This window comes from Quercus suber, unplaced genomic scaffold (assembly GCF_002906115.3).
Source record: "Quercus suber isolate HL8 unplaced genomic scaffold, Cork oak 2.0 scaffold_777, whole genome shotgun sequence".
NCBI classification, from domain to species: domain Eukaryota; kingdom Viridiplantae; phylum Streptophyta; class Magnoliopsida; order Fagales; family Fagaceae; genus Quercus; species Quercus suber.
Window position 1 is genome coordinate 39,992 of NW_027070213.1, and position 19,883 is coordinate 59,874.

General features: G+C 37.6%; 3 protein-coding genes across 3 annotated transcripts; all 3 read right to left on the reverse strand.

Moving 5' to 3' along the window:
- Nucleotides 1–425: 425 nt before the first annotated feature.
- LOC111995071 (uncharacterized) lies at nt 426–1,076 on the reverse strand. Its single transcript, XM_024026961.1, has one exon. It carries the CDS (start codon nt 1,074–1,076, stop codon nt 426–428), a length of 651 nt encoding a protein of 216 aa, XP_023882729.1.
- A 2,666-nt stretch (nt 1,077–3,742) lies between these two features.
- Nucleotides 3,743–4,192, reverse strand: LOC111995070 (uncharacterized). Its single transcript, XM_024026960.2, has one exon. It carries the CDS (start codon nt 4,190–4,192, stop codon nt 3,743–3,745), a length of 450 nt encoding a protein of 149 aa, XP_023882728.2.
- Nucleotides 4,193–10,189: 5,997 nt separating this feature from the next.
- On the reverse strand, nt 10,190–13,624 carry LOC111995069 (uncharacterized). The gene is made up of 4 exons (XM_024026959.1): nt 13,541–13,624; nt 11,842–12,807; nt 11,626–11,736; nt 10,190–11,014 (listed from the first exon to the last, which is right to left on the reverse strand). Exons 1-4 carry the CDS (start codon nt 13,622–13,624, stop codon nt 10,190–10,192), a joined length of 1,986 nt encoding a protein of 661 aa, XP_023882727.1.
- Nucleotides 13,625–19,883: the final 6,259 nt, after the last annotated feature.

Genomic DNA, 19,883 nt, shown 5'->3' on the forward strand with positions numbered 1-19,883 from the left:
GCATCTGGTCCAAGGACTTCAAGCATGACTATGGTTCAGTTTAAACACTTATAAAAGATGTCATTGTGTGTTAATTTCCCCATAGCATCTGGTTCGAGGACTTCAGACATGACTATGGTTCGATTTAAACACTTATAAAAGATGTCATTGTGTGTTAATTTTCCCACAGCATCTGGTTAGAGGACTTTAGGCATGACTATGGTTCAGTTTAAACACTTATAAAAGATGTCATCATGTGTTAATTTCCCCATAGCATCTGGTCTGAGGACTTCAGGCATGACTATAGTTCGGTTTAAACACTTATAAAAGATGTTATTGTGTTAAGTATACTGCCTTTGATAAATGAACATATTGACAAAAGAAACTTTCATTAATAATAATACCTTTTCAGGTTGTTTACATTCCATGGGCGTGGTATTACATGCTCATCTAAGTCTTTCAGAAAGTATGCTGCCAGCCACCAAGGTGATGCAATATGGTCCTTCCCAATTGGGCCCCAGCTTTCCCCACACTGGGTTCTTTGTAGTACCCAGAACCTTTCTCAACACCAAGTCACCAGGCACTAATGGTCTCAACTTTACATTGGCATCACAACCTTGCTTAAGCTTGTGTTGGTAGTATACTAGTTGGACCATTGCATTCTCTCTCATTTCCTCGATCAAGTCTAGGGCTTTTTCCAGCAATCCGTCCTTATTACTTAGATCAAAAGTACTTGTCCTTAGCATCGGGAAGCTAGTCTCTAAAGGGATAACAGCATATGTCATTGAGAAAGGAGTCTCCCCTGTCGACCTGCAAGGTGTGGTTTGGTATGTGCATAAGACGTGTGGCAGTTCTTGCACCCATTTTCTCTTCGCATCGTCCAACCTCTTCTTGAGTCCGCTTACAATGACCTTGTTAACAGCCTCGGCTTGTCCATTTCCTTGGGGATAGGCTGGGGTAGAATATCTATTTGTAATTCTCAGGTCACAGCAGTATCTCCTAAAAGATTTGCTATCAAACGGAGGCCGTTGTCTGAGATGAGGGTACGAAGGACTCCAAATCATGTGACGATGTTTTTCCATAAAAATTCTTGGCATCTATATCTCTGATGTTTGCTAGAGGCTCAGCTTCGACCCATTTAGTAAAGTAGTCCGTGCCAACCAACAGATATCTCTTGTTCCCTGCTGCCTTGAGGAAAGGGCCCACTATGTCTAAGCCCCATTGAGCGAATGGCCAAGGGCTGGACAGTGGATTTAGGACTCCCCTCGGTTGGTGTATGTTTGGTGTGAATCTCTGGCATTGGTCGTACTTCTTTACATATTCTTGTGCTTCCCTTTGCATATTTAGCCACTAATAGCCTTAAGTGATGACTCTGTGCACCAAAGATCTGCCTCTAGTGTGGCTCTGACAAATCCCTTCATGTAACTCCTTAAGGAGTAATTCTGTTGTCTCGGGGTGTATGCATTGTAGGTATGGCCTAGAAAATGAGCGTTTATATAGCTTCTGGTCCTCGGATAGCCAGAATCGAGGAGCCTTTCTACGTACTTTGTCTACTTCTGATTTCTCCTCGGGTAGGGTGTCTTTTTGTAAGAACAGTGCTAAGGGGTCCATCTAGCTAGGCCCCACCTTAACTTGGTGAACATGAACCACCTCTCTGTTCATCTCTGTGGGCTTGCATAGGTCTTCTACAAGGATGACCCGAGGTAAGCTCTACACCGAGGAGGTTGCGAGCGTGGCTAGGGAATCGGCGTGTGTGTTTTTGCTCTTAGGGATGTGCAACAGGCTGAAAGATTCGAATTCTCCTTTCATTTGGCCGACAATCAATTTGGAGTCTGAAAACATATCTACAACCTTTCCGCTTATTTTTTCAGACCATGGCCATTCCCATCAACAGAGCCTTATATTCAGCTTCGTTATTGGTGGCTGAGAATCCCAATCTTAATGATTTTTCAATGGTGATCTTTTCGGGGGATACTAGTACTAACCCCATTCTGGAACCCTTCTCATTTGCTGCACCATCAACGTACACTTTCCAAGATAAGGGACCCTATTGGGAGATCATGCCAACCGATTTTTTATCCACGTGTTGCGTTTTTGCTTCTTCTTCCAACGAGGATTCAGCAAACTCTGCCACCAAATCCGCTAGAACCTGGCCCTTAACCGATGTACGAGGCAAGTACTTGATGTCAAAAGCCCCTAGGATTATGTCCCACTTAGCAATCTTCCCCGTGTAATCAGCACTCCGGAGCAAAGCTCTAAGCGGAAGCTGAGTTAGGACAATAACCATATGCACTTGGAAGTAATGGGGGAGTTTGTGTGTGGCATGTACCACTGCCAAAATAGCCTTTTCTAGCGGCAGATAATGGATCTCAGTCTCATGCAGTGACCTGCTCACATAATAGACTGGCCTTTGTGTGCCGTAATCAACTCGTATTAGGACCAAGCTTACAGCATGGGGGGCCACATCAATATAAGCAAACAGGACTTCATCGACCTCAGGGCTGGACATGATAGAAGGCTGAGAGAGATAATCTTTAAGCTGTTGGAAGGCCGAGGCACACTCCTCGGTCCACTCAAACCCTTTCCATTTATTCATCAGTAGGAAGAAGGGTCTACACCTATCCATTGACCGAGAGATAAATCGGTTCAGGGCAGCAGTCATTTCGATTAGTTTCTGGACTTCTTTGGGATTCTAAGGTGGTGGTAAGTTGTTGATCGCTTTAATCTGGTCGGGGTTAACTTCAATTCCCCAATGTGTTACCATGTAGCCTAGGAATTTTCCTGACCTTACACCAAAGGAACATTTGGAGGTGTTGAGGCACAACTTGTGTTTCCTCATAATTTCGAAGATGTTCTCGAGATTCCCTAGGTGCTCAAAAACTACCTTGCTTTTTACCACCATGTCATCTATATAGACCTTGATGCTCTGGCCCAACTGTGGTTCAAACATCATAGTCATCATCCTTTGATAGGTAGACCTAGCATTCTTCAAACCGAACGACATCACTTTGTAGTGGTAGTTTTTGGTGGAAGTGATGAAAGCTATCTTCTCTTGATCATCCAAGGCTAGTGGTATTTGGTGGTATCCTTGGAAGGCATCTAGGAAGCTGATCCGAGGGTGGCCTACAATTGCATCCACTAGCTGGTCTATCTTAGGTATAGGGAAAGGATCCTTTGGGCAAGCCCTGTTCAGATCTATGAAGTCCACACACACTTGCCATTTCCCACTCTTCTTCTTCACCACCACGGTATTGGCCAACCACTCAGGGTAAAATATCTCCTTTATAGCCTTTGCTTACTTTAGTTTCTTCACCTCCTCTCTGACAGAATCAGAGTGGTCCCTGGACGAGCGCTGAGGAGGTTTCCTCTTGGGAATGGTAGATGGATTGACATTTAGATAATGACAGATAAAGTTCGAGTCCACCCCCGTGGCTTTGTAAGCATTCTATGCAAAGACATCAACATTTTTTCTAAGAAATTCCACCAGCTTTTCCTTCTCTGGAGGAGGTAGCTGAGCCCCAATCCGAAAGAATTTCTCTGAATCATCACCAATAACAAACTTTACCAAATTATCACACTTCGCCTCCTCGGCCAACCCATTAACAAGCAATGCCAGAGCTTTTAATTGCTATAAACCTCCTTTGGTATGGGCCGATGACTTAGCCTCGGGTTGATGCCGGATGGTAGTCATTAGGCATTGCCTAGCCACAAATTGATTTCCCAAGATCTCCTTAACCTGGCCTCCAGATGGGTATTTCACCTTCTAGTGCAGAGTAGAAGAAACGACTCCTAGGGTATAAAGCCAAGGCCTAGCCACAATGGCTGTGTAAGGAGAATAAGCGTCCACCACGATGAAGTTTACCTCCACTACTTCTGCACCGGTCTTCACGGGTAATCTAATTCGATCCTTCGGGATGACGACCTTCCCATCAAAACTCACCAGGGGCGAGCTATAGGGTTTTAGGTCCTCGGGTTTCAAGTTCAGCCCTTTATACAGATCGAGGTACATTATCTCGGCATCACTGCCTTGGTCCACCATCATCCTCTTCACATTATATCCCCCAATCCTAAGGGTAACCACCAAAGCATCATCGTGGGGTTGAATGGTTCTGATTTTATCCTTGTTTGAGAAGCCTAAAATCGGTTGGATTTCTAACCTAGCCTTCTTTGGCTCTCGATTTGCGTCCTCGGTAGATAGCCAAGCCACAAACATCACTCTGGTAGGGCAAGACCCAGTTCTCCTTAGAGNCTTGGATCCAGGATTCTGCTTGTTGTGGACCTGAACCTATCATAGTTAACCGCTGAACTCACTATCGCACAAGTTCTTCCCACAAACGGTGCAATTGTAAGGACACGGTTTCGCAACCCAAGCCCAAGATGTATGGGATCTTGGCTCAGTGAGCCTAGTACAATAAATTTGTAGAGAATGAGTTAGAAAACTAGGTCCTAATGAATTTAATAATGGCTAGTATGGATTTAAAGGATGATCAGGTAAGAACAAAACACATAGGACTGAACAAATTCCCTGGCCGATGAGGCAAATCTTGTATAAATCAATAGAACTGATTACAAATGCAACTTTGATTGCTACAATATTCTTTCTCTTTTTCGATCCCCTCTCATGAAGAGTCTTTCACATTATATAGCTCCTTTCAGACCATCTTGATCCTACACTTGTTGATCATCTAAGCCCTTACTTGAGTGTCTGTCCCATCAGTCACATTCTTTGGCTTTTTGTGAGTCATGGTGGCTAAGATTGCACTGTTCAGGGTCTTCTCCACATAAATACGGTTAGAAAAGTAGCTACAGTCATTTAATGAGGTGGCAGCAGTTTTTCCTTAAATATTTCTGAGTTCCCATCGCTCTTATATATGTATGATGCACATCCTTGTCGCTAGAGCCTCTTGGAAAGTTACCTTAATCGTTTGGAATACAGATTTGAGCTGTATTCATCATGTCCGAGGAGGAGTTCCTCCTCGGACCACATCCATTCGTTTCTTGCTTATGAAACTTTAAAAATTGTAACCCCTTACAATTACTTCCCCCTCCTCAGATGTTCCCTTGTCCTCGAATAAGGCCCAAGGCCCAATATATAATTTTGGGCCCTTATCCCTATAGCTTCTATTATGTTATGATTAGGTTTTGGATCTTTAGAGTGATATATATTGTGAGGCATGAACAGAGGAGGGTTTTTTTTTTTCTTCTATTTTTTTAGAAAACTCTAGATCTTCTTGTAACATAGACTGGTGTGCAAGTGAGGGCATATTTTGTATGGACAATGATGAAATTCATTGCAATTCATAAAGGCCACTGTTTATTGGTTGCTAAGAAACCCGCTACTTGTTGTCATTGTCATCATCTCCTTGTTTCTCTAGTGCTTTCCTTGTTCTCTAGTTCTTGTCATCATTGCAAAAAAGATGAATGTTTGGATGGATTGAAATGATACCGATGAGGACATGGTGGGTGGTGTTTATCCGAGAATAGAGCTTGAATCGGTGCCGATAGCAAGAGATTGGAGGAGATCAATAGTCGGCTTAAATTAGGGATTTTGATATTTTGGTGTTTTAAATTTTTATTTTAAATCTCAATAAATTTTACATTAAAATCTGACCTATTATTATTATTATTATTATTATTATTATTATTATTGTAAAGACACAATTTGAGTCCCTAGCCTAAAGGATAAACGAACTTAGGCCCAAAGAGCCCAATACAATGAATTTGTAGAGAGTGGGTTGGAAAACTGGGCTTTAATGAATTAGACAACAAGTAAAATGGATTCAGATGACAAGAAAATAAAGATAGACTGGTTTAATCTAAAGAAAATCGTCCTTGCACAGTCCAAGGAGATCATTCTTATATATTTCTCTCTAGTTTGATTACAAGTTTAATTCTTGATTGCTATAGTGTTTGTTTCTTAATTTCTCGATCTCCATCTCTTAGGGTCTCTCTTCTATTTTATACTATCTTCCCCTTTCATCTTTACCCTCCACGAGCAAATCAGATTGTTGGTGTTGATCCTTGTCCCATCACCACTTTCTCGAAGTCTTTGAGTAGTAGCTGGAAGGCTGAAAACTACTGTTCAGGTGTCACTTTCTCATTAATACGGCCAGAGAGTTAGCTGCAGGGCATTCAATGCGGTGGTAGCAGCCTTTCCTTAGATATTTTGTAGCTTTCCTCTATCATGTTCCTTCCTAATACTTATCCTCATCCATGGAATGATCTGAAACGTTACTCTTGATGGAAGACCCACCCTCTGACCTTGGCTTTGCTCAACCGAGAAGGCATACCTCTTCAGACCACCTTTCTAGACAGTTTTGATCGGACCTTGCTTCCTCACTTACTAACACGAATCCTTATGAAAGTGCTTACCCATTCTCAGATTACCTAACATCCTTGGATTGGGCCCCTGACCCAATACGTACATAGATATGGGTTCTTGGCCTATCACCCTACAATTATTATTATTATTATTTTAATCCATGTCTGCCAATAACTCTTTGCCATGTGTTAATAATTTTGTAAATAAAATAATTTGGTCTAAATTAGATATCACATCATCATTATGTTAGGCCACATAGAATATAAACTAACGGACATAAACAGAATGATGAAAAGTAAAACGTTTTCTAAAGTTTAGGGATGAAAAACAAACTTTTATGAAAGTTTAGGGATGAAAATGATATTTTAACCGTGTGTGTGTGTTTCATTAAACTAATTATTAATAAAATTTACAATTTTCAAAAATATATAGGATCAAGCGGAGTGAGATTAATTAAAATTGAATGAATTATTTTCTTGAGTTTTGACCTTCCCATTGTGATATTGAATGAGTCCAAATTTGATAAAGATGCAGTGTAAACTCTTGTTACACCCTCCAATATCACTATGTCTCAAGTTTTACAAAATTTCACAAAGTAATGTATAGAGTTTAGCACACAAAATTCTTTCACAATATCTCTCTGTTTCAGAAAATCAACTCCAATAAAATTAAAACATAAATACCACTACCTCCAACCATGCAAAGATGCCAACGAAGATGATGCCGCAATAGCCTTCACGTGGTGGTTCCTGGTTATGACCATCAAACTCAGCCTTTCTGTTAATACAACTATCAAAACCCCTTTTTTCAAACAAACCAAACCAATCAAACCTCCAATCTATCATAGACGCACCTAGGAAGATGTCGGAGCCGCTGCAGGTAGGGATGGCCATACCCATTGGGTAATGGATATCCAACCCTACCCAATCCAAATGTTCCGGGTAATACCCAGTTCTTCATGGGTAGAAGGAATAGAATCAGAGCTTTCTGTGACGTACCTGAGCAGAGAGAGAAGGTGATTGGAGTGGGTCATGGTCGATCAAACTCAACTCAGCTTTCTCCTTTACGCGAGCTTGCTTCGAAGCCGTTGTTGATGGCGGTTACAATTTTGGCATCTGGTTCTTAAGACACAAAGCCATGGTGTTGAGAGAGAGACAAACATACATATCACAAAGCTCTCCGCCTTGTACCACATTTCATAGAAAGCAATTGGTGAAATCACAAGGCTTCCGAGAGAGAGAGAATGTTGAGAAACAAAGCTATGGATAGAGAGAACATTTGGTTTACTTGGCTAGTCTTGTTGAGTAAGCTGAGTGAGATACAATGGTATCTTTTTTTTTTTTTTTTTTTTTTTTTTTTTTTTTTCTATGGATTTTTTTTCCTTTTCAGCAAAATTTTGATAATATATATATATTTGTGTGTTTTTTTTTTTTTAATTTTGATTTTTAATTTTTTTTGCTTTATTGATTGGTAGGTTTATGATATTTAATGCATTTTTTTAAATGGGTTTTGGGTAGAGTATGGATATCCATGGATAATACATTCGGGTGAAGATCGGGTATGGATATTAATGGGTATTGGTATCTGGGTATCCATGGGCAAACATTTTGGGTAGGGTATGGGTATACCTGATCCATACCCTACCCATGGCCATCCCTAGCTACAAGAATCTAGAAAATACTTGGGACTTGGGAGCCATTGTTTGTGTTGTGGTCACTACCCAATCGAGATAAAACCCAAAATCCAAAGCAAAAGACAGAAAAAAATTAAAAAATAAAAAATAAAATAAGAAAACCAAAAGAAGAAATCAAATGAAAAAGATGATTACCCTTCCATTGTTGGGATGAAAATCATTGCTAGATGCGACTTACTGGTGGGAAAAACACCATTTTCCCATCTATTTCGCTTTGCTTCTAATATGTCTGGATTATACATTAATTGTTACCCAAAAAGTAATCTTTCTACAACTCTGCTTCTTCTGTGGCCTTTAGCACCTTATGTGAATAAATAATAATAATAATAATAATAATAAGAATAGAGAGAGAGAGATGAGAGGATAGGCCGTCGTATGAGGTTTACAACTGACTTCCTGCTCAAGTTGAAGTTACTATGACGATGAAAATTAGGAATTTTTTTGTTTTCCAACAAAAATATCAGAGAATTTGGGAAAATACTTCTCGATATTATTAGAAGAATCAGGTTTTCTACTTATATACAATACAGAGTAAGGGAAAAAAAGTAACTAACACTTAACTCTAAAACTATGCATGTGTGAACAGAAAGATAACTAAGCAGCTCACGTGAGAAAACTAGCACTATTAAATACAATGCTACAAGTAGTTTTAGTCCTTAAGCTACTAGCCATTTGCTCTGTTCTGTAATTCTGCAGCTTCACTTGATCTTGCTTCTTTCAAGGTATGATTTGATTCTTTTTTCTCTCACTTTTGCTCCATATTCTGATACTCCCCCTCAAGGGAAACTGCAGAATGTATATTAACCATTCCCATCTTGCAAATCAAATTAGAGAATTGATTAAATCCCAATGCTTTAGTGAGCAAATTAGCTAGCTGACAGTGTGTTCTCACATGAATTAACTTGATAACTTTCTCAAGCATCTTGTCCCTTACTACATGACAATCTATCTCAATATGTTTCGTCCTTTCATGAAAAACTAGATTTGAGCCAATATGCAATGCAGCCTGACTGTCACAGAACAGTAAGGCCTCCCTTTTGTGTTCAATCCCAATATCTCTAAGGAAATACAATATCCAAACAATTTCACAAGTAGCTACAGCCATAGCTCGATATTCTGCTTCTGTAGAAGATTTGGAAACCGTGCATTGTTTCTTGGACTTCCATAACACTAGAGAATCTCCAATGAACACACTAAAACCACAGACCTCCTCGTATTAGGGCATGAAGCCCAATCTAAATCAGCAAAAGCTTTGACATGAAGTTCTGATTATGATGAGAACAATATCCCCTTTCCTGGTTCATTCTTCAAGTATTGCAAAACTTTATACACAGCATCTAGATGAGGTTTCCTTGGCTTGGCCATATATTGACTTAACCTATGGACTGCATAGGTAATGTCTGGCCTGGTAATAGTCAAGTACAATAACCTACCAATCATTCTTCTATACATTCCTGGATCCTTGAGTTCTTCACCCTCATACTTACTTAGCTTGACATTTTGTTCCATTGGTGTCTTGGCTGGCTTGCATCCTAGAAACCCGGCATCACTCAACACTAGAAGAGTATATTTCCTTTGACACAGTACTATTCCTTGATCTGACCTAGCAACCTTAAGTCCAAGGAAATATCTCAAATCTCCCAAATATTTGAGTTTAAATTTCTGATTCAACAACACCTTAAACTCATCTTCTTCTGCCTTATTGTTACTAGCCAATAAAACATCATCCACATAAACCAAAAGAATCAAGAAAGACTGACCTGTTTGCCTGGTGAAGAGAGAATAATCAACCTTAGACTGTACAAAACCAAATCTTGAATCAAAGTACTTGAGAACTTAGCAAACCATTGTCTTGAGGCTTGCTTGAGACCATATAATGACTTGTTCAGCCTACACACCTGCTTCCCCTGGCTATGGAACCCTGGTGGAAGAGCCATATAGACCTCCTTAGACAAATCCCCATGCAAGAATGCATTATTGACATCCAATTGCCCAAGGTACCATCCCTTAACAGCTACCACAGCAAGAAGACACTTAACTGAGACCATTTTTGCAACAGGGGAGAAAGTCTCAGTGTAATCAATCCCTTCTTTTTGAGTGAACCCCCAGCCTTGCCTTATACCTCTCAACCGACCCATCAGACTTGTACTTGACTTTATAAACCCATTTGCAGCTTATAGGCTTCTTGTTGGGAGTCAAGGAATAGTCAAAGTCCAAGTGTTATTAGCCTCTAAAGCAGCTATTTCAGCAGCCATAGCATCCTGCCACTTTGGATCAGAAACTGCTTGATAATAATGTGAGGGTTCAACAATTGAAGAGATAGAACAGCAAAAGGCTTTGAAGGAAGGAGAAAGAGACTTATAGGATAGGTGAGATGTTAAAGGATGAGAAGTACCTGTGTGAAGAACATCAGCAGTGGGAATGGAAGTAACCATGTTAAAATGGTAAGCTTGGAGATAAGAAGGTCTTTTAGTAACTCTAGAAGACTTTCTTAAAGGAATTGGATCAGTAAGAGGTTCAGGAGGTTCAATAGGAACATCATGCAAAAACTCATCATCAAGCTCATGATGCAATTGAAAAATAGTATCATCCATAGAAGAAGCAGATTGAGAAATCAAATGAGATGAGGAAAATGAAGACAAATCATCAAAAGGAAGAGGAGAAGTACAAGGTAAAGGAACAGGCAGATCAGTGTTAGAATGAGAAACAAATGTAAGGAAAGGAAAAATGGATTCATGAAAGACAGCATCTCTACTAATGAAAACGATATGAGTGTGTAAATCAAAAACCTTGTAACCCTTGACATTAAAAGGGTAGCCAATGAATACACACCTCCTAGACATAGGATCAAACTTAGACCGAGTATTAGCATTGGTTGAAGCAAAACAGTCACACCCAAAAACCCTCAAATGATCATAAGATGGAGGTTTATGGAAAAGAAGTTCAAAAGGGGTCTTATTGTTGAGCAAGGGAGAAGGAAGTCTGTTGATCAAGTAGGCAGCAGCGAGCACATAGTCACCCTAAAAAGGAATAGGCAAATTTGACTGAAATTGTATGGCCTTAGTAGTAGAAAGAAGATGTTGATGTTTTCTCTCCACAACAGAATTTTGTTGTAGAGTATAAACACAACTGTGTTGATGGATAATACCATTAGAAGCAAAGAAATCTGGCATATTAAATTCCAAAGCATTATCATTCCTTATTTGTTTAACTTTCACATTGAATTGAGTAAGAACCATGGTATGAAAAGACACAATAAGAGACCTCACATCAGATTTAGTTTTCATTAAGTAAACCCATGTAGCTCTAGTTGCATCATCAACAATAGTCAAGAAGTACTTGTAACCATCTAAGGTAGGAGTGGAATACCCCAAACATTCATATGTAACAAATCAAAGGCAAAAGTACTGAGATTGTTATTAAAAGGAAATGGAAAATGCTTTTGTTTAGCCAAAGGACAAATGTTACAAGCATTATTACAAGAAGTTTTTAGAAAAGGAAAAACATGACTTAGAGCTTGTAACCTAGAATCTGATGGATGCCCTAATCTGCTATGCCAAAGGGAAGAAAGTGTATTGGCTGAAGTTGCAGCTGAGAAAGAATTGGAGACTGTACTCAGATTATGACTTGCCAGGAAATCATCAAGAGAACTTGAAGAATGCTGATGAGTGCTGCCAGATTGTAACAGGTACAAACCATCATTTGCTTTCCCCATTCCAATCGTTCTCCAACAGGTAAGGTCCTGGATAAAACAGAAGGTAGATAGGAAAATAAGGCAACAAGGGTGAGATTTAGTGATGGTGCTAACAGAGAGAAGGTTAAAAGTGAAAGAAGGCACACATAAAACATTATGAAGTGTGAGTGAAAAAGAAAGGTTAACAGTTCCAATATGTGTGACAGAAGTAGCTTCACCATTGGGCAATTCAACTATAGATTGAGCAATAGCAGTAATAAAAGACAAAAGATTCACTGAGCAAACAATGTGGTCAGTAGCTCCAGTATCAATAACCAAAATATCAGAAGTGTAAGCCCTTCTGTTAACGACCTTTGCAGAAAAAACAGAATGAGAAGCATCTATACCTGCCATTGCAGAAGAAGAAGAAGAAGGAACACATGTTAAAGAAGCATCCTTGCCATGAATATCCTTGCCTTGGACAGCAGACGCAAGAGGAGAACAAGGATTAATCAATGCAAGAAGCTGCTGACACTGTTCTGGAGTAAAAACTGAATCGTTGGGATTTGGACAGGACATGGCTGAGACTTGATGTGCCATTGAAGGCTTATTCTTGAACTTAAAAACAGGAGGAAAGCCATGTAATCTATAGCACTTGTCTGCTATATGGCCAGTCTTGCCACAATGAGTACAAACAGGCTTATCCTTGCCCTTGACACCATTACCACCAGAAGTAATACCAGCATTAAAGTTTTGCATCTTTACAACCAAAGCAGTTGAATCAACCTTTACACCAGATTGATTAGTAACTGATCTTTGCATCTCTTCTTGTATCAACAAAGCATAGACTTTGCTAACATAAGGTAGAGGATCTATGGGCAATACTTGAGATCTTACTTGTGAAAAAGAGTCATTCAAACCCATTAAAAACTTCAATACCGATTCTCTAACTTGCAGATCACTAAGTCTCGTATTCACATTGCACACACATTTTCCACATGTACATGATGGAAATGGACCATAGCTTTGCAATTGATCCCAAAGTACTTTCAATTGTGTAAAGAAGTCAGTTATAAAAACTTCACCTTGGTGTAAATCAGCAATTTCCTTCTGAAGATTATAAATTCTTGGTCCATTGCTCTGCGCAAATCAATTTCTCAGATCAGTCCAAATCTCCAAAGCCGTGTCTTCATAAATGATACTTGCTTGAAGCTTTGGTGACACTGAGTTGGTTAACCAAGTTCCAACCATTTTATCACATCTGATCCAAGCCTGAACAGCCGAAGAAGTAGACACCATTGGAGATGATAAAGTGAGAGAACCATCAATGAATCCCAGTTTGTTCTTGGTGAGTAATGCTTTCCTCACAGCTCAAGCCCATGCTGAGTAGTTCTCTCCACCAATCAAAGGTTGAGTCACAAGAACTGTACTCAGACTCTCTGCGTGATGCAAGAACAGGGGATCATCCATTGGTGAATCTTGTGAAGACGAAGACACAACATTCTCTGATGTAGTAGCACCTTAAGTTGCAGCGGAAACCATTGTTAACAATGAAGAATTTTCTTAGAGAAAGAAAGGAATTTTCTCAGAGAAAATTAAGGAAGTATAAACCCTAAGAACCCTAGAATTTGAGAAAATGCTCTGACACCATATCAGAAAATTTGGGAAAATACTTCTTGATATTATTAGAAGAATCAGGTTTTCTACTTATATACAATACAGAGTAAGGGAAAAACTAAGTAACTAACACTTAACTCTAAAACTATGCACGTGTGAACAGAAAGATAACTAAGCAGCTCACGTGAGAAAATTACTAACACTATTAAATACAATGCTACAAGTAGTTTTAGTCCTTAAGCTACTAGCCATTTACTCTGTTCTGTAATTCTGTGGCTTCACTTGATCTTGCTTCTTTCAAGGCATGATTTGATTCTTGTTTCTCACACTTTTGCTCCATATTCTGATAAAAAAATACATTAATTCTCTAATACATGCATATACAGTATGTATATAAAACAAAGATTCAGATATTTTTTTACCCTTTACAACAAGGAGGGAATCGTTATTGAATAATAATTCTAATATGAGAATGGATATAATAGAACAAGTGGACAGCCCAAAGGAAACACACTGGAACGATTCAAGATTTCTAGTGGCCGCAGTGGCGGTCGTAACGACTGAGTTTAATACAACCTTTGTAGCAATAACCATTAAGATCATTTTTTCTGCCGCAAGTAAAGACTAGATTGGTAGCAATATTGCTTTTCTCTACGTTACCACTAGCAAGCATGCGTCTTCCGTACGGGTCCCATTCATCCTCAATATTGCACGTCAAAGTGGTGTTGCCTCAAACTTGGACAGCGGAAGCATGACAATAGTATGCGTTGAGAATCAGCATCACTAAAAATGCCAGAAGATATACAGCTCTCTTCCTATTATAATCTTCCATTTCAGTGTTGCCACTACCAAATGATCTCCCTCCCTCCTCCGCTACTCATTCACATACATTGTCCACCTTGAGCGATATACTTACAGTTAAAATAATAGTAATAATAATAATAATAATAATAAGGTGAGTGCGTAACAGAAAGAAAGGAGTATAAGCTCAAAAAATAAAAAAAAAGACTAGGAAACATTTATAAGATACTCTGAAAGTATATTCCTTTCCTATCACATAGGCATAAGTCTCATGCAATGGTTCTTTCTCTCTCATTATGTTATGATAATTTTTAAAAGATATGGATGAAGTATTTAAATTGTCATGGTTTATAAAATACAAGTTTTAAAATAAAAAAAAATTATTAAAAAATATAGATTGAATTCATCACTAATAGCAAACTAAGAGGTTATTATTATTATTTCCCTAAACTTATAAAAACAACATGAGGAAAATAAAAAATGCATAGTTAATCCATAAATGTAGGCGTCAAGTAGGGTTATAAACAAATCAAGCTGATCATGAACAACTTGGGCTTGACTCGATAAAAAGCTTGTTCATGTTTGTTTATAAATAAGCTAAGCTTGAGCTATAGTTTTCGGCTTTTTTGATAAACAAGACAAGTTCAAGGAAAAAAATTTGTTCATGAACAAGCTCGTGAACAATAGCGTTCGATACAAAACAAGTCAAGCTTAAGCTCATGCATGGCTTGAAAAAATGCTTGATATATATTTACTAAATAAACGAAATCATGACATTACACATATTTTAATAATGAAATGCCCCACACAAAAACCACTTACCATTATTCATTATCTTAATTTTTTTTTCTTCCCTCTAATTTTTTTTAACATTCACTCTAAACTGACTAGGGGACATTATTAGCAAATAAAGAAAAAAGAAAAAAAAGACTAGGGAACATTTCTAGACTTAAGTTACATATATATTTTAATCCAAGTGGCCCACGAATGGCTTTTCCCCCACCCAAAAATTTATAAAATACTATATGTTAGGAGTACTTAATAACTAGTAAGTTTTTCCCATTCAGTTACAAATATATAAGGGCCTAATTGGTAGGAGAGTTTTTGCTTTTGTTTTCAAAACAATATTAAAAGAAAGAAAAATCCAAATAATTGAACTTGAAAATAGTTTTCAGATAATAATTTTTATATTATACGTGTTTGGCTCTCACTTAAAAAAAAAATTTCTAAATTCTAAATTCTAAAAACAAAAAATAATTGTTTGGGAAACCATTTCTATTTTTGAAATTTCTTTTTTAAAAAGAATATTTATAAAAAGTAACATGTAGAATCTGTAGATTACTTTTTTGTTGATAATGATAAGGGAATAGAGTTCATCATGAACTTTTTTTTTTAATGATAAGTTTCAAATTTGAAGTGTGAGAATTCTTTTTGTGATAAAAATAAGCTCCTTAATTTAAGAGATAAAAGAGTTTGAACAAATATGTGAGGTCCACTGTTTTTAATTTATTTACAACTATGTCATTAAAAACATTTTTTGTATCCTAAAAGCACCCTTTTAGCCGTTTTCAAAATCCTGTTCTAAACTAGGGAAATAAGATATAGTTTTTTAAAAACTATATTTAAAAAATATTAGCTAAACAATAAATTCAAATGTGGGACCCACCATTTTATGGATTGCAAAACAAAAAACTATATTTAAATGCTCTTACCAAATAAGCCCTAAGTCTTTCTGGACTTGAGACTTCGTAATTCACAAATACAAATTTAATAAGCATTTTTCTAGACTTTTCATTTCTAGTACTTCACACCTTTTCTAGACTTTCCAGTTTTCACTTCTAGTACAGTAGTACTTCACGCATAGCTTGGACACATGGACTTCACCATCTTAGGTGTCCTTCTATGGCCTTTTCCTATTCCTTTTCGTGTTACAATGTTAGTTATTTACTAAGTATTCTTTCCCATCTAATTTTCTAAATAGACTATAACTTCACATCCATTTCTCTAGTTCCTTAATTTAGTTTCTTCTCTTTGCCCAAACTTCACAATTCAGTTCTATTATTCAACAAAACAAAAAACAATTCAGTTTTATTCAAATTGAGATTCTCACTTTTGGCTGTCACACAATGTCTTTCTTCTGCAACCTAAAACTCTTAGGCTCTCTTGGAAAGACTGAAACTTCTTTGAAAAGCCTCAATCTATCTATCTTTTACCAACAGTTTCTTTCTTTCCCCAAATTTTCACAAAGAACTGAAAGAAGTAGGAACTAATCATCTATCTCTCTCTCTCTCTCTCTCTCTCTCTCTCTCTCTCTCTCTCGTGTGAGGTCAATAAATTCCACCAAATCTTCCTTATATCTCTTTACAGCAAATGAACAAGTCCTAGATTTGGATGAGTTTGATCCTAGCAAAGAGGATTTAGAGTCCGGTGTTCACCGAATCACCATGTAATCTAAGGGTTCTAATGGGTATGCGAAGAGCTCCAATGATAGCTCTAGATCTAGCGCAGTATTTGGCTTCACTACCATCTTCGCTCTCTACTTCTAGGACATTCACAGCCTTCTCTCAACTTAGGTAATTTCCATATTTAAAAATAGTTTTTTGCATTGTAGTTTGTTTGATATTGCAAAATCATATTTAATTTGAGCAATTGCTAATCACAGGTGGAATTAGAAGCATGAAATGAGTATATTATTTTCCTATTTTTGTTTACTTGGAGATTTGAGTAGATGTAAGCACTTGATAATGCAATTTTGTTAGATCCCAAGAAAAAAAGCTTGACTTGAGCTCGAGTTTGAGCTTCATATTAAGCTCGAGCTTGGCTTGATTAATTTATCAAGCCAAGCCAAGCCGAGCTTAAGCTTTTTGATTTTCCCACGAGCTCAAGTTCAAATATTGTACTTGGGCTTGTCTCAAGCTCGAGCCAAGCTTGAGAATTTGATTTTTACTAACGAGCCAAACTTGAGCATTTGATTTTTACTGATGAGCCAAGCCTAAACATGCACTACTCGGCAAAGCTTGACTCATTTACAGCCCGCCGTCAAGATTCTTGTAGTTTAGTGACATTGCATACTATTTTTTACGAGGAGAACCAAAATTCAAATCTTTCATCCCCTTATTATTCTAACTATCAAATTAGAATTTAGGATAATAATTCTCTCAATTTTTTTTTTAAAAATAAATAAATATCATTTTGCATTGTAGATTAAAATTTTGTAAAATTTAAAATATATGTGATAACATGTTTATAAAACTTACAATTTAGTTACATCTCTTATTTTTGGTGAGGAAATTTTGAATAATATGGCACTAATCCAACTAATAGTTTAAAATTTTTATAGGGTAAACTATACCCCTAAAGTTTGGAGGTTTTTGTATTTTACATTATTGTTGATACCGTATTTTGTCCGTCCTCGATTTGCGTGCCAAACCCCGAAAAATCCAAAAATATTATTTTCTCTCCTTGGGGCCGCAAAAACATCCAGAATGACATGGAACAACATGTTTAGACACTGAAGCACCCAAAGTGCATTAAAATGACTAAAATGCCCCTAATCACCCTAGGGTTGACCGAAGGTCAAACAATGTCAAAATCGACACAAAATAACATTTTTTGTAGTTTTACATCAAACTTGAGTTTCTCTGAGATTTTTGGCCACTTTGGCCAAGTTTGGCCAAGTTTAACCCTAAGTTGACTCTAGGTGGGCCTGAAAACCCTAATTTTGATTCGGCCGTCAGAACGGGTTGGAACCAACGCCATTGAGAAGATTATCAAATTGTCATTCCGAAGACTATTCATGGGTTGAAATTGGAATTAAAACGGACGAGATATCACAAAAACCAGGATAACACACTAATCGATGCACCACTAACTTTCAAGAGCCATAACTTTTGATCCGACCGTTAGATTTTCAAGTTCCATATCTTTTTAGAAACTGGAAGTCGAGATATTTCTAGAGGTTTCAAGATCAAACCCATCCGAGGAAGTTTGAAGGTGGCGGCCCTTGCCTCAAAAAGCATGTCAGGGCTATAAAAGGCCCCAAGCACCCTTCAGACCCAAAAAAAAAAAAAAAAAAAAAAGGGAAAGACTCCTTGGCCTTCTACATGCATGGAAGGTCGATTTTCAGAGAAATCAGATGTCTTCAGTTTTGGAGTGTTGTTACTAGAGATAGTTAATGGAAGAAAAAACACTAGCTTTTATAATGATGAGCAGTCCCAAAGCCTTTTAGGACTTGTAAGTCATTTCACTGCCTCATTGTTTTTTTTTTTTTTTTAAATGTCCATTGCTTTTTATTCTTTAATAATTTTTGGTATTGGTGGTGATAATTTCAGTCATGTTTTCACTTTTTCAGGCATGAAATTGTGGAATGCAGACAATGCTATTGCATTAATAAACCCAATGATATATGAGCCCTGCTTTGAAATAGAGATTTTGAGATGCATACAAGTTGGGTTGTTGTGTGTGCAAGAATTTGCTTAAGATAGACCAACTGTATCTGTTCTAATTTCCATGCTTAAAAGTGAGATTGGTAATCTACCTCCTCCAACGAAACCAGCATTCACTGAAAAGTTGATTGCATTAGATACAGATCCTTCTAAATGCTTCCAAACAAAATGCTCTGTTAACAATATTACTGTTACAATGGTTCAAGGTCGATAGTTGGCATGTATTATTCACATAATCATGTTGTAGTTATTTATTCATTTTGAACACTTTTTAAAGAATCTTAAATTTTGTTTGTATTTGTAAAGTTGTGATTTTCAATTACGTTTATTGGCATTAATTTCGTGTCAAATTTGATTGTAATTCTTCAATCATTTCCCTATATTTTTGTGGGATTCAATGTAATGGGTTAGTGTGTGAAATTGGTGAAGAACTGTGAAGACTGAGCATCTCGCAACTTGGCTCACAACTAGCAAGCATAGACATGCAAATAGGAATGATCCAAACCCTTTTATTTGGGCCTTGGTGTATGGATGATGACAAAAACCATAGGGTCTAGATCGGGTCCTAACCATTAGGCCAAAACATACGAAAGAAAGACAAAGCGACAAAAGGGCTACAATAGCACATGGCATGACAATCATAGCCTAGGTCTAGGCACACAAACATGGCATGGAGCTCACAAGCATATGGAAGATAGCATAAAGCATGTAGAGAACATAGATCCAAGCACATAGATGTGAAAACATAGATCTAGACATATAGGCATAGAAACATGCATGTAAACATGTAGGAACTTAGCACATAAACATGGAAGAACATGAATCCAAGCATATAAGCATGTGAAGACAATGATCTAACCATATAGCATGGAAATAAACACATAGACGCATAGGCCCAAGCAAGGCATGCCCTTAGACATGATATCAAACATGTGAGCATGTAACCCTAACATCAAAAAGGGGCACAAAGCATAGGAAAACATGGCATAAGGTATAAAGCATGTAGATCTAAACATATGAGCATGTAAGGATGTAGATCTAAGCATGAAACATGACAAAAAGCACAAAAATCAAGGAGATTTAGCCTAGAAACACAAATAGAGCAAGCAACATGCTAAAGAAAACAATAAATCATGTTATTCAACCAAAATAGCAAGATAAATGCTAGAAAAAGATTTAGAAGGTTAGGGTGTGGATGGTAGCTAGAAAGTTACACCCACACCCAAAACCCAAATCCAAGATGTAGAACAAGGAGAAGAAATTGGGTATAAGAACAATACCTTGTATTTTTGGTAAAGAAAGAAGAATCAAGAAACTTTGATGTGTTTTTGTGTTTGGAAGAGGGAGAAGTGT